At 36.9% G+C, this 14,902-nt stretch overlaps 3 protein-coding genes and 1 long non-coding RNA gene across 9 annotated transcripts; 2 read left to right on the top strand and 2 right to left on the bottom strand.

The window, feature by feature from the left end:
• The first annotated feature begins 164 nt into the window (after positions 1-164).
• On the top strand, positions 165-1,557 carry LOC133721204 (uncharacterized). The gene is made up of 2 exons (XR_009852103.1): positions 165-236; positions 1,031-1,557. It is a non-coding gene; the product is annotated as an uncharacterized LOC133721204 (long non-coding RNA).
• On the bottom strand, positions 1,365-3,580 carry LOC133721202 (glutathione S-transferase L3-like). The gene is made up of 10 exons (XM_062147753.1): positions 3,449-3,580; positions 3,281-3,349; positions 3,106-3,166; positions 2,875-2,961; positions 2,682-2,780; positions 2,485-2,590; positions 2,328-2,404; positions 2,095-2,202; positions 1,670-1,750; positions 1,365-1,556 (listed from the first exon to the last, which is right to left on the bottom strand). Exons 1-10 carry the CDS (start codon positions 3,457-3,459, stop codon positions 1,545-1,547), a joined length of 711 nt encoding a protein of 236 aa, XP_062003737.1. The 5' UTR covers positions 3,460-3,580; the 3' UTR covers positions 1,365-1,544.
• Positions 3,581-5,283: 1,703 nt separating this feature from the next.
• On the bottom strand, positions 5,284-9,707 carry LOC133723398 (thylakoid membrane protein TERC, chloroplastic). Of its 3 annotated transcripts, none has more exons than XM_062150227.1 (15): positions 9,343-9,706; positions 9,167-9,244; positions 8,926-9,032; positions 8,752-8,828; positions 8,407-8,494; positions 8,216-8,296; positions 8,055-8,111; positions 7,590-7,671; positions 7,082-7,131; positions 6,818-6,874; positions 6,613-6,691; positions 6,408-6,466; positions 6,091-6,148; positions 5,894-6,013; positions 5,284-5,582 (listed from the first exon to the last, which is right to left on the bottom strand). In XM_062150227.1, the coding sequence occupies exons 1-14, from the start codon at positions 9,488-9,490 to the stop codon at positions 5,922-5,924; spliced, it is 1,113 nt and encodes a 370-aa protein (XP_062006211.1). In that variant the 5' UTR covers positions 9,491-9,706; the 3' UTR covers positions 5,284-5,582; positions 5,894-5,921. The 3 variants fall into 3 exon arrangements, 2 of the variants coding, with proteins under 2 accessions (XP_062006211.1, XP_062006210.1); XM_062150226.1 differs by having other exon boundaries at positions 8,905-9,032; positions 9,343-9,703; XR_009852978.1 differs by lacking the exon at positions 5,284-5,582 and having other exon boundaries at positions 5,982-6,013; positions 6,617-6,691; positions 8,905-9,032; positions 9,343-9,707.
• A 1,772-nt stretch (positions 9,708-11,479) lies between these two features.
• LOC133720707 (protein MODIFIER OF SNC1 11) lies at positions 11,480-14,685 on the top strand. Of its 4 annotated transcripts, none has more exons than XM_062147141.1 (6): positions 11,480-11,929; positions 12,705-12,785; positions 12,899-13,036; positions 13,185-13,245; positions 13,364-13,421; positions 13,551-14,685. In XM_062147141.1, the coding sequence occupies exons 1-5, from the start codon at positions 11,595-11,597 to the stop codon at positions 13,397-13,399; spliced, it is 651 nt and encodes a 216-aa protein (XP_062003125.1). In that variant the 5' UTR covers positions 11,480-11,594; the 3' UTR covers positions 13,400-13,421; positions 13,551-14,685. The 4 variants fall into 4 exon arrangements, with proteins under 4 accessions (XP_062003125.1, XP_062003124.1, XP_062003123.1 ...); XM_062147140.1 differs by having other exon boundaries at positions 13,364-13,439; XM_062147139.1 differs by having other exon boundaries at positions 13,361-13,421.
• The last annotated feature ends 217 nt before the right edge of the window (positions 14,686-14,902 follow it).

The raw sequence follows: 14,902 nt of genomic DNA, 5'->3' as shown, positions 1-14,902 counted from the left end.
TAATTACAACAACTTACTTCGTCTCTTTTTGACAACGTGCAAAGCGCGATGTTAAGGACTCTTGGACTTTTAATGACTCTGGCATCTACAATGTGCGCCGAACGTTGTCAAAAGTGATTGACAATGTGAATTGCATGTTGTTAAACATGTTTTTTCTTGTAGTGCCATCACAAGTCCTTGAAAAGCTGAAATGAAGAGGAATGTTAATTTGCTCTTTGCAGTCATATGCTTGCTAGGTATTCCTCACTTTTACTTTCGATCTTCTTTACAAACAAATTGACTTCCTTTGTACCCTTTTCTTATGCCATATATGCACGTTAAGGCTTGACTGGCCTTTTGACCAGGGTATTGTCTGCTAAAGGTAAAGTTCTGTCACCTTTTCGCTGCTTGGCCTGCTAGGGTATACTTCATCTTGCTCTTAAGAGAGTCTAGTTTGGCATAGAGAATGAATCAACTGTTTTGGCTCTGATTGCTTGGGCTGTGGCTAAGTTATAATTTTTTGAAGTTTGGCTTGATGATTATCTATCATGGAGTGGAAAAGAAGGTCAAAAGATTCAAAACCCAACAGAAAAAAATAGCTCTTTTTGTGCATCCAAGTGCAGTTTTGACTCTTCGTTCTCACTCTGCTCTCATGCCTTCAAAAATGACTTATTTGTTTAGTTTCTGCTTTAGGCTTGCGCTGGTTCATTGAACATGGACGACAATTGATTTGTTGGAAAGTTTTCTAAATATCCCCTTTATTTGTTAGAAAATCAGTCTGGGATTGATTTGATGCCTTTGTTAATGAGGTTACTAGCTAGAGCTTAGATGGTTGATGTGTGTAATATAAGATGCCATTTAGATGCAACGCAAATTTATTCCAGCCTCTCCAAACGTAGGCCGTCGTAGAATTAATGTCTTAACCTGCAAGAATTATATACGTTCTATGATTAAATGAAGTTTAGTTTTTACATGTACTTCATTCTATGATTCTATCTCATCACTTGGCAGAAGAAAGGGAATGAATGAATTTATCTTGAATCTGTTGTAGGGGTTTCTGGATATACAATTGCCATAGCAAGATTAATGAAGTCTTCTTGATCTAGCAATAGTGTGGACCAGATGAAGCTGATGTACTTCTATTGATCATTAGATATCCCAAAACTTCAGTTTGGGAAGGTGTAGACTAATATCCTTGCGTAATGGTTGTTACTCTGTTGAGCTATGAAATTGAATTTTTCGCTTTGAATTTTGACAATGAAAGTGTAGACTAATATTCTTCTCATATTTTATGGTCATATTGTACCTTTATATCTTACTTTTTACTTTTTTGATATCAATACTAATTTTCAGAAAACAAATAATAATTTTTGTGAACGTAACAGTACAATACTAAGTGACCTGAATTTTATTTAAACAACCAAGGCAAGCTTACACATTCAGATCCAGACAAGTCCATACCTAAACATATGCATACACAAACATAATATATCTAGACTGGCATACATTCTCCACAGCAACTGAGCCACTTATTTATACCATATATGGAGCACTTCTTCTCACATTCACTGTTGCTCCTGCAATAATAAACATTTTTCTTGAGAGGTCAGAAACGGCTTGTTACATCACTGTGATATAAAGAAAGAAAGATCATGAACATGATAGTTTGATCGGCCAAAAGGGATCGTACCAAGAAGCGCTTCTTGTAGAATCCAACTAGCTCTTTTGGATCAGTTTTGGTTACCTTATAAGCATCAATCTTGTTGATTTCCTGCAGAAGGATATAAACATCAAATTAACCACAATCTGAAACCAAAAGTACGATTGATAGGTTTTGTCTCTCTAATTAATTCCATGTTTGAGATAACAAATGACTGAAATTGCTGCAGGAAAAAGAAAAGAAGCTTGTTTGGTTTCATGAGAAATTGCTGCATCTTTGCTCTACTTACACTACAACAAAGGACCATTATTCTGTAACCTAGTGCAATGTCCTAAGCTACTTCAAGCAACTATTCAAATTTCTTATATAACAAATGAGAAATAATATCTTGAATGGAATAGATACAAAAGTTCAAAACTTTCTATTATATATATATCTTATGGGTTTTAGTGTACCTCCAACCATGCTGCTAGTTTAGGCCTGCCAGCTGCGATATCATACTTCCACACCTCTGATAAGAAGCTTTGGAATCTCTCAACAAATGGGATATAGGCTATGTCCGCCTAAAGAAAACATATTTCTATCATAAGACTCAAACCATCACTTAACCACTGAATTGGTCATCACATTGCTAAGAGGGCTTAAAGATTCCTCAATTTCATAATACATAATTGGACATTCAACTTACCAAACTGAACTGACCCAGGAAAAATGGCCCATCGTCAAATTTTTTCAGAGCATTTTCCAGGTAATCAAACTGAGCATCTGATGCAGGGAACCATTTTTAGTCAGAGTACATTCATCAACAAAAGCAGTCCCTAATGGGAGAACATTAAGATCCTTACCAGCTTGTTTTACCGTGTCATTTGCTTTGAATGCAGTATACAAAGCCCCGGTGAAGGTACCGACATGTGATATTAATTCTTCACCAAACTTTGCTTTCTCAGGGTCCTGAAAATGATTTAACAGCATCAGTTTGGTCAACTTTTAAAGAGCCAGAGACAGGTTATCAATGCATAGTTAAATTGGGCATATATCTTACTTTGGGGAAAAGTGAAGGCCCTTCAAAGTTGCTATCTACATATTTGATCAGATCAAGACTCTCCCCTATGATCTTTCCATTGTGCTCCAGCGCTGGCACCTGCGAATAATCATTCAAGAAAGCTTCACCCAATCTGCAACAACATATACTCAATGACAAACAAGAACATAGCTAAATTGTTCAAACACATTACCTTATTCTCAGGGTAGACCTTTTCCTTGTACCAAGCAGGCCTGTTTTGGAGATTTAAAGGGACTAACTTAATCTGATCTTGTAAACCCTGCACATCAGAAATTCCACAAAACGAAAAATAAGTCAAATATAGAATCCGGGTACTTGTTGATTCCAAAATATAAAACAAAGTAAGGGTCTTTTGTTCGACATTCCCAAAGTATAAGAGTGTGAAAAAGAGAGATTAAACAACCTTATAATTCCTAGTGATCCACACCCTCTGTGCAAATGGGCAAGAGTAATAGGTATACAACCTTCAAAAAAACAAAACAAATACATAAACACATGGAATAGCAGATCACACAGTGAAACTGAAGCACAAACCAAAGAAAGAGAGAGAACCCAAATTTGAGTGAATTGAGGTAAACCTTGTAGTGCCATCAAAGAGAGGAGGTGGGTTGGAAGTGGCATCCAACGGTGTGGGAAGAACCTCCTGACTGTAAAACCCAACACCCCAGAAGCAATGTCAGCAACAAAAGAACACAAATTCACATAAACCCAGAAGCTAGAATGAATCAAAAGGTGAGAAATCGTACGTATAAGCCATGAGTGATGATGATGGTTTTGCAGAGAGTGGAGTTAAGCTTTCCTTCGAAATGGGAATTTGGTGAGCAATGTGGTCTATGTACGGAGTTGGTGAACCTTTTATAGGGGACCGGTATTTGACACCGATCCTGTGAAGTGAGCAGTGACGTAATGTTTGAAATCGGTGCGTAATTACTTACGTGTTTCCAATTATATGATAAGGTTGTGTGGTTCTTATCTTAAGCCGTTTATTTTGGAATTTTTTTATTGATCGTACGGTGGACAGAGAAAGCTGAATTATAATTGTCTATTACATTTTCAGCAAAAAAGAGTTTTAATAATACTAGTAATCAACCAGTCTTCTACTTTATTAGTCGGTCATGACTCAGTCATGACTCATGAGAAAATGTGACGTAAGGGGCCAAGGGGGTGAATGTGACCTAAGAGTTGTTCTGTATTCAAACTTAGAGCGAAGTGTATTTCTCTAAAAAAAAAAAAAAGGGTTAGGTCATCATAAAGAACTTGGCTACTTGTATATCACTATACATCTTGGCTTAGTATACAACTTATGGGTGCGGCTATTGACATCCTACTATTTTCTTAGTTCACTGACTTCACTCTACAAACATTTGAATTATTGAAGATATTATCAAGGTGCAAAATGACTAATAATCAAAATCTTTGCTATCCCTTTGTGAACGCCGAAAGTAAAAATTTAAAGCATGAAACAAGAGAAACAATCTCTTCATAATTGTTAACTTACTAATTTTTTGACATGGATTGAAATAAAACATTGAAACTGAAATTTAAAAAAAAAAACTAAAAAAATGGAAGTAAATCAGATTGTGATTTTATTAGGAAACTTTAATATATTCTATTTCTTTTATTGGTACAATCAAATGAGAGATTCTTTTTTTTTTTTTTTGATCAAGGATGAACTTTATTGATACTAGCATTGAGGTAATAACAGTCCCCAAACTGGAGAGCTGCCCCGTCAAGCTCTTACACTATAGTTTGCATGAATTAAATCAGCTAGCCAAGGAGGACCAACCTCCTGGCAATACATCGAATGAACTAGACTCAAAGCTTTCCTAGCCAATCCATGGGCAATCCCATTCTTTTTCTTACGAACATGCTTCCAAGACATCACCTCTAACTCCACCTTCAATTTCCTGGCTTCATCCATCACAGCACCCACCTCACTGAGATCCAGGCCACCATAATCCAAAGCATTTATCACATTCAAAGCATCTCCAATCACTTCAAACTTCTTCAACCCCAAGGCTTTACAAAATCTTAATCCAAACAATAAAGCAGTTGCCTCAATAGCTAGAGGACTTAGTTTTGCTTGAATTGGGATAGCAAAAGCACCAATTAAATCTTGCTGCCCATTCTGAAGTACTGCACCTAAACCCACCTTATTTGTCTTAGAATCACATGCACCATCAAAATACATACTAACCTGTTGGCTTTACACCCTAAAATGAGAGATTCTTGTTTAAAAAAAATCATTTTTAATTGGATATTCATATAAGGATATTTTTTAAAAGAGAAATAGGTTTGATAAGTAAATTTAATAATTGAAACTAAAATATAAGATTACGAGTGAACAAAGAAAATGGTAGTGCAGCAATAGACGCACCCATAACTTATATATATCTCTTGAAAAATTATAATTTTTATTTTATTTTTTGTGGTTTTATAATCATATGATTTATTGGAATTTTGTTATATAGAGGGTTGTATAATGAAGCTTCCACCATCATCAGAATAGGAAAGATGGAGTGATTGGAAACCCAGAAGAGTCGATTTTGAACCAGTGAACAAGAGGCAAGAGCAAATCAGCTTCAGCCGAAAAAGAAAGAAGAATAATTTGGTCAAAAGAATTACTGTATAACTTGCTACTATACATCAATCTAAGAGATTTTCTTCCATTCCTCTGTTTCTCATTACAACCAAATTTACAAAACTGAATGACTTAATTCACCCAGCTTATCTTATAATTAATCAATTGATGACACAGCGTTATTGGTTTGTCGTTGTTGGATGAGGAATTTTCAGTCTCCGCATCACCCGCGGCAAACCCATTCCAAGACTTCCTTCGAACTTGAACCTCACATGTTTCCCATCTGCGTATTCCTTACACTATCACAACAAGAATAGCATTACATGTAATGTAAAAATTTCAGAATCTTACAGCTGAAATTTGAATTTATTTCCCTCGCCTTGGGAGAAACCCTCAACAAAACTCTTTTCTTTCTTGACCAATACAAGCACACTCGATCAAGATTACTTTCCAGCATTAAATGATATAATTCTAGATTCTACCTATATAATGCATTCATTATTAAAATCCCGTTTTTCTTCTCATGGGAAGTTAACAACGGCAATTGCAATTGCTATTCTCAATAGAGAAATGCAGGCAAATATAGCAAAGAAGTACAAAAATACGTTACCTGCTCTGAGCTTGAATTACTTCATAAGCTAGTCAGATTTCTTCATTAGACTTAATAGCACCCCAGTGCTAAGACTTGTTGCTACAAAACCGAGAGACACCTCCGTTGATATGTGGAACCCTGTGAAAGAGTTGAGAAATTAAGCTTCGGATGTAGTGAAGATTATGTATAAAAACAATAGTGCTTGAAATACCCACCAAAAAAATCCAGGATCATTTTACACCCAATAAAGCCGAGAACAACACCGATTGACGGCTGAAATGAAAGAATCAAAAGAGCAACAAACCTTATTATTTTTCATAGGAAATAAGAAATTCAAGTAAGATGCAATTCCACATTAACTATAAGTTGGATCAAATGAAATGACCACGTGTTCATATTGTCTCATTTCAAGTTGGCATATAGGAGAGGAAACAGGGTCTGTCATGATTGTCTTCAACAGATAGACGATCATTACTTGGCTCAAAGCCACAAAGTGTGCAGAAACTAGAAAGCACTAGAAATCAGTGTGCACCTGTAAATACTCCAAGTCTGCCATACCCTCAGAAATGAGTGTGTAAAGCGACCTTAAACCTAAATTAGAAGGAAATGGGGTCAGTATCATCTTCTACACATGCACATGCACATCCTGAGATAAGAGTATTTAATAATTTAACACAAGCTTCAATATATTTTTTCCAGAAATGTGGTTCATTAAACCTACATTTGACAAGAATTACCTACGATGGCAAATAGATTAGAAGAGAAAACTATAAAAGGATCCCGAGTAATGCCAAAAACTGCTGGTATAGAGTCGACCTACAGAAAAGTGAAGTATCAATAACATTTATATTATAACATTAAGTAACAATGCCAATATGACTATATACATTTTTAGATTGTGTGCATAATACATAACTTTAGTTATAGGTTGAGAGAACATACAGCGAATGCTATATCGCTGAGCTCAATAACTGCTACAGTGAGAAGTAAAGGTGTGGCCTGCCCAAAATGTTTGACACCTGTTAGAGATCAAGTGCCCATTAATTTAACACATAAACTGATGCCAGTATTGGAGACAGACAATGTCGGCATATTTAGCCAGTCATCCAGAGAAACTCGTAAATTAGTCTATGCAATTCAAGAATTCTATATCCCACCATGCTGTGCAATAAAATACTGTACCATTATAATATCTAATCAACTTACCTTCCACACACCCTCTTGAATTGTAAAAAATCGATTGCCATCATAAGCAGCTGCAAAAATTCAAACATACATACACATCAAAATTTAGGTCATATAGCAGAAAGAGAGATTGATGCAAAGTGTGATCAAACTATGCAAATAAATGCTAGCTCTAATCACAATCTACCAAAGGGATAGAAGGCAACATGTAGACTTGCAGGAGGATCAGTCTGTGAATTGCACTTTCTTATTATTATTTAGAAGAAAAATCAAGTGAGGAAATTCTTGACAAAGAAAAGTGTTCATCCTAAGCATGAACTCCTAGACTTATATTTTATGGTTGTGCTGAACCTTATATACTCATATTGAGTTCAAAATAAGCTTAAGCAACATATGGCTTATCCCCAAGGCCAAGGCCCCCAATAATCTTAAAACTATCTAATTGTGATATAGTTTTAATTGCGTACACATAATCAGAAAACAAAAATTCAACTATATAAATGAATTATATACACAGCCAAATCATTACCGGTGACAGGGATAAATTTCTGGCATGTCTTCACAACAAAGTTGTCAGATAGATCAGTGTCATCTTCTTCACTGGAAAATAACTAGAACAACAAAATAAACATCGTGAGAACCTACATCTGCATTTCTTTGATGAAAAATGGACTCGCAATAAAATGAGCAGGGATATTACAAAGATATAGTCCTATAGTGACAGACTGAAGCACCTAAAGATCAGAAGTTGTGAATCAACTTCCTATCTCATTGTCCTCATTTTTGTGTGCAAGGTGGAAATGGTTTTCAAGATAAATCAAAAACGAAACTAGGTTTATAGAACCATATTCATGGAACCACCTTAGCCAACTATCAGGTTCTTAATCAAATCTTCAGAGACACCCTAGTCTCTAAGTGCAAAAGTGGGTCTTTAACTCAAAAACTAATCTCAGATAACAAATACCACACCATTTTCAGAGCAAAGAATATATACCTTGAAGGATGAGTAAAGTAATATTGCAGCGAGGAAAAGATTTACTGCCTCAAACCTCTAGAAAAACAACACAGCAGGTCATTTCAGAAAGAGCAATACAAACCAGAAACCAGCACAGATAGACAAACACACACACACACACAAAAAGGAGTTATATTAACCTGAAGTGTGACTGTTCCGAGGAGTATCAATGTCAACCGAAAGATGATTGCACCAGCAATACCAAATGAAAGAACACGACCCTGTAGTCAAACGAGCAAACTATTCACAATTCCTTCAAAAACGATATCTACATAGAAATTTTGAGAACATATGGCACAAAAATTAGAATGCTAAAAGGATTAAAAAAGACCTGATACATAAGTGGCACTTTGAAGTACTTGAAAATCAGAACAAACACAAACAGATTATCCACTGACAGACTTTGCTCCAGTAAATACCTGAAAAGTCCCAACATTCAGTAGATGCAGCAAATGATACTAACATGTAGAGTCACGGACAAACAAAATATACAAACCATGCAGTCAGATGAAAACTATCACCAGATCAAAGTGCTTTGTTCCCTACTCTTTTGAATTAGACACTAGATATGTTTTCACCTACTTAGGTAGTCAAATGGCTAATTGTTTAGAAAATAAAGAGAGCTCAACTTTCTATCAGCTACTAACAAGATCATAAACCACACATTTCTTCATACCCGGCAAAAAACTCGGTTGCCTTGCCAACGCCGTCTTTAAAACCCACACCAACTCCAAATGCTACCGCTGCACACACCTAAAGACAATTAACATCAACATTGATCAGCACCGTCGACATCAACAATTTTGCAATTAAGCTAAAAGATGCTCACCCAAAAAGCTACAGTTCTTACAGAAGTAACATAAGCTTCAGCTCCCTTAGATTTATCCGGAGTGGAAGTGTGAGAAGTGTCCACATTACTAATGCCATCATATGACTGAGGATCAATCCTCTCGCCTTCTGCAAAATCAATACGACTTTTCATATAAACCACATAAAGATCCATAATTTGACATAATTAGAATGAAATTTTACAATTTTCAGTTACATAATCTCAGAAATTTTGTTCATGAATGAAGAACTGAGAGAGTTACCTGAAGTGAATACATCATCGTCCTGCTCAGTTGCTCTAGAACACACAATTGGCACAGACTGACGACCATGGCCACCGCCTGCAATTCAAATCCAACGAATACCAATCGGCGATGAGTATCAAACTTTCAGCTAGAAACAGCAAATTGAGGATTAGAGAACTAGAGAAGAGAAAGACCTGTGCGGAGGCGAAGAACAATATGGTGGATAGAGTGAGGTCTGCTCCATTTTGGGGCTGCTGGGGATCGTGATGAAACCCTAGGAAGGTCTGGGTTGAATTTCAGGGGAATGCGAACGCCGTTGTGGATGACGGAAGCCACGCCCATGGCTAAGAGGGAGGGAGAGAATTTGGTGGCAAATTCAAATGGGGAAGAGGAAGAGGAAGAAGAAGAAAGGAGGGTGCATAATGTGAGTGGTATTATCTTATCCTCTTTGTTTCGGAATAACTGGCCATGCTGAGAAGAGAAATTGACACATCCAGAATCTGAACTAGGGACAAACAAAACCTGGTAACAATTTATTTCACACTTGCTATCAGTATCAACGCCTCAGCTACAGCTGTGGCCTCGCCTTGTAAATTACTTCCCACAATTTTCCTCGAAGTTCTTTTGAATATCAATGGTAAATTTTCTTTTTAAATTTTTTGCACTTCCGAAGTTATAGTAAATTTCGGTTACACAAATTAGACCCGCAATTCATGTAATATGTAAAAAGTTTTGCAAAATGGGCAAAAATTCCGAGCGGTTAGTGCCTGAGTTTTACAATTCATCTCTCAATTGATTTATAAACAAAACTTCACTAGCTTCAAAAAAACTACTCATTTCAATATTATTTTGGCCCTCGGTGCTTTAAGATATAAGACGTTGTTTGCCAAGACAAGTCCGATTTACGCGTATGATAAGATAACCAGAGAATTTTCAGTCACTAAAATAACTAGCCGAATACTACCAACAACAATTCCGTTGTAGCGATTTTGAGCGTAGAATTTATGCAATGTGTTAGTCAAGCCTCGTAAAGTTGGCAAAGATCCTAAGCGGCTAGTAGGCCTCATCATTTAGCCCTTCGGCCCTAAGTCCGCCCTAAGCCTGCCCGGCCCGTAGGGCCGAAGCCCGACCCGGTCCTACCATTTCTCAAATAGGGTAGGGTAAGAGTCATGCAAATGAAGCCCGGCCCTACCCTACGGCCCGACCCGGCCCTTTAAGCCCTAATAATTTTCTATTTTTTAATATGTTTCTCTTTAGTCTATAACATACAACTTATCTCTTTTTTGTAATTGATTTCCTAAGCTTTATTTTCTTTAATTTTTGTTTCCTTTGTTAAACAACAATTAATTTTGGGAGATTTAGAGAGATAGTTAATTGAATATAACCATCTTAACTAATATTTATAATTGTTATAACTTATAAGTTAATTCCAATAAATATATATATATATTAAATATGATCAACAAAAAACAATGAGTCTTGTATTACCTATATAACCATTGAGCCACATTTTGAGATAAAAAAAATAAAAAAAATATATTTCTTTTTGTTAAACAATTTAAAAAAGGCCCATTTCGGCCCTATTTGGCCCTATTCGGAAGGCCGGCCCTTTCGGCCCTAGTGGCTTGGGCCTTTCGGGCAGGTAAGGGTTATCATATTTAAACCCCGGCCCGACCCTACCCTGCCCTAAATTTTGTTGACTTTGACTAGGCCCGGCCCGGCTCGACCCTAAGCCCTAAAATTATTTTGGCCGCCCTTGGTGCTTTAAGATATTGTTTACTAAGACAAGTCCAACTTACGCGTATGACAAAATAACCAGAGAAAATATAGTCAACAAAATAACTAGCTGAATAATCCAATGAGGTTGGTCTAGTGGAAATATGCAATGCTGCAATAGGAACCCCAACTTGTGAAAAACATCTCTTGGAGATGGGCCATATCAAAGTTGCTCCCGACTCCGGAGTAATAGCTCACTCAGCCACCATTTTTGTAATAAAAAAATAACTAGCTGAATACTACTAACAACAACAACTCTATTATAGCATGATCAAACCGAGTTCGACTCCCGATAGTGAAACAAACATCTCTTATTAACTTTTAAACAATTTCTTTAAAAGAATAATAAAAAAGAAAAAGAAGTATTTAGAAAGATTATTCTTTCATTCTTTCAAAGAAAAGACAAAAGAAAAGAAAAAGAATAAACAATTCTTTATTTCTTTTTCCAAAAGGCAAATAGAGAAAAACCAATCAACTTTAAACAAGGAAATATCTCCGAATATATCTCACGGTTAATGTTGTGACTTCCTAGTCCCTATAAATACTATAATCCCCGATACTTCACCTTCACACATCACAACCTAACCCACACCAAACGACATCTGTTCTCTCCTTTCTCTTTCCGTCGTTGCCGCCGATCTACGCCGATTCCCACCGTAAACCTAATCCAATGGCCACCATCGATACCCAGAAACCCACCGACACCACTCCCGCCGTCGAAAACCCTACCAAAGCCGTCGACCCCCCGGCCCCAGCCGCCGCGCCTAAACCAGATCTCCCCGTAGACCCTCCCACCGATACTCCCGCCCCTACAGCCCCACCCTCCGCCGTTGACTCAGCTGAAAACGAGTCCAAGGCGGACTCCGAGGACCCCAAGACCGCCGCGGCCGCAGAGGATGGCGCTGCTCCGGCTTCTGTTATTGAGAAGAAGATCCGCCGCGCCGAGCGCTTCGGTATATCTGTGCAGCTCACTGAAGAAGAGAAGCGCAATTCTCGTGCTGAAAGGTATGGATTGCTTTGATTTTTTATTTATTTTTTTGGGTGAATTTTAGGGTTAGGGTTTCTGAGGCTTCTACAATTGGATTCTATGAAACAATCGAATAATTGTTTGTTTTGTTTCATACAATTGGATTCTATGGATTGCTTTGATTTTTTTGGTGAATTTTAGGGTTAGGGTTTTTGGGGCTTCTACAATTGGATTCTGTGAGGCAATCGAATAGTTGTTTGTTTTATTTCATATACATTTGTGTGGATTAACATGCACAAGGCACTCATAGGCGATCTTAATACTAGTTACTATAGATTTGGACTGTTGTTAGGTGGATTGGGAGTAGGTTAATTCGTATAGATGTGTGTGAACTGTGAATATATTAACATAGACATAAGCATGAGCCATGTCAATAATAGTTATCTCAGATTGTGATTTTGTCAACCGGTTTGCAAATAGTTTACAATGATGCTTCTATTTTGAACTAATAGTAAATTTCCATGTTCTGGAGGTTCTTATGAATAGAATCGGTCTGAAGTCTCACCGTATGGGAGTGGACTCAAGACTGCAAAAGACTGATTGTTTAGTGTAGAGTCCTAAAAACCTGTGTGTCAAATTTATGGTGTTTGGAGAGGAGTGGAGTGGAGTGGCATGGTTGAAATGGATAGTGGGCTAGGGATGAATAGTTTATTTGAAATTCATGATGTTTTGAATTGATGTTACTGTTTTTCCATCTTTATTTCTACTTCTGAGAATTGAGTTCCTGATCATATTGGCCTAATTTTGTGGCAGATTTGGTACTGTTTCTACATCGCATGGATCAGAAGCATCCAAAAAGTCTGAGGAGCTGAAGAGAAAGGCTAGGGCAGAGAGGTATCTTCTATCAAACCAGTGGTTATAGAACTTCACCAACTGAATCGGTCAAATTTTTAGTTTTTGGTTTATTTCATGTTGCAAGTGTTACTGACCTCTTCTTTCTCTATCAGGTTTGGGATTGCTGCTCCACCTGTGGCAAGTGATGAGGATGCGAGGAAGAAAGCTCGACTGGCCCGATTTGCACCTGTTTCTAAGACTGCTAAACCTGACCCTCAGGAAGAAGAAAAAAGGAAGGCAAGGTCACTCAGGTATGGTGTCAGTGCAGGCCATCTACATATTTTGTTATTAGATCAGTTAATCACTTGTAGCTCATTATTGAAGTTGTGATGTGCATATTGTTCTCTTATGATTTGTTAAAGTATTATTCTAATTCTTGAAAATGTTCTCTACTTTCAGGTTTTCAAATGGTTCTGCAGGTTCTCTCTCTCAAGTGAATGACAAGGGAAATATTGAGCAGGTAAGACCTCAAACTGTTTCTTTGTTACACTGAATACCTAAAATATGAGTATACTTCCCTTTTCAAATTCTGCTACTGGGTTGCTGATCTTTATTTTTTTATTTTTCCAAATTAGAAGGCAGCAATTGCAGGCGGTGCTGTAGGAAATGCATGAAAGGAAGCTTCCTTTCTTAGTAGTACGTTAATTTTTCTTCGTAAGTTAAATTTTGCTTTGGGCTATTTTATTCCCATTTAAATTTAAATTTAAATTTGTTTATATGCTTTTCCATATGCTGTTTTAATTTATACTGTCATCTCGTTTGCAGGTTTAGGGTTCTAACATTTTGTGATTCCCTTGAGGCTTCCTACCTATACCTACTTCTGATTGCATGGGTTATCAGGCGATGCATTTTCCATTTAGATATATATCTTCTACAAGTCGGTGAACAAACTTTGGCGGCTAGGAGGAGGGTTATTTCATGCTGGATTTGGTAATGAAGAACTACCTGCTTATTGTTAGCGTACCTTGAAATCTACCAAGAATGTCTTAAATTCAGAATACAACCTAGGGGAAAATCATTAATCTACCAGGATTTTTTGGCGACCGTTTGGTGGTTACTCTTCCGATATCTCTATTGACACAAGGACAACTGCTCATATTGGCTTATGGTCATACTCATGATGCAGTGTTGAACAGTAGTACCAAGTTGGTTTTCTGAGTGAGTCTATATAGTCTGATGAATGGTAATCAACGTTATAAACTGTTAATGGTAGGATGAATGGTGGAAAACTATAAACTGAAAATGAATGAGAAGAGTCAAGCAGTGAATAATTGGGAATGGCTGCAACAGTATCAGTTATGAGGGAGGCATATCTGTTGTTAAGTAATGTAGTATTTTTATCTATCTGAGCTAGCTATTTTATCTTTTTTATTTTTGCTCGTGGTTCAAAGTTTTTTGGTTTCGTATTTGATAATAGCATAAGAGTGTTCAGATGAGAGGTATAACCATGTACTGTTGAGTAGTATTGTCCAACACTGTGTCATGAGAAGTATGACCGAGATGGGTTCAAGAGTTAAAGGTAATTATTACATATCAGTTTGTCAGATTTGCTGAACAGTGGATCCAAAAGCCGGAAGCCTTCCCTAGATTGTATTACTAGAATTTGTGATATTCTTGGTTGTTGATTCAAGGTAAGTGACCTCTTTGAGGGTAGTTGTGAATTTTCTTAAGCTTTGCCGGGTGAGTAGTGCAATCTTCAGGTAGGGTTTTGGGATAGGATTGTACTCGTTGAATTTTGTTCAGTTTTAGCTTTGTAATTTTTATATTTTGTATATGAAGCTTTCACTGGAAAAATGTAAAGACGTCCATCGTATGTCGAAATTTATTTTTCTTTTAGCATATTGTGGATGGAGGACCTGGTTGACTTTTTTATAAAAGGGAATCACAAAATGTTGGTTTATGTTCTCCTCGTCTTATCCATATTCATATTTTTATTATTCTTTTCCCATTTACATAATGATGAGTGTTTGATGGTTCTGAGATTCTATATTTGAATGCATTGAAATACCTTTGTTTATTTCCTTGTGTATTTGCCGGTTGATCTCTGTATTCATTGATGAGTTTGGCATTTCTTACATTGGTTTTCGAGGGGGGTGGTTTGATTAGCATTAGAGTGC

This window comes from Rosa rugosa, chromosome 7 (genome assembly GCF_958449725.1).
Source record: "Rosa rugosa chromosome 7, drRosRugo1.1, whole genome shotgun sequence".
NCBI lineage: Eukaryota > Viridiplantae > Streptophyta > Magnoliopsida > Rosales > Rosaceae > Rosa > Rosa rugosa.
Note: the sequence above shows the minus strand (reverse complement) of the source record. Positions and strands in the feature narration are given on the sequence as shown.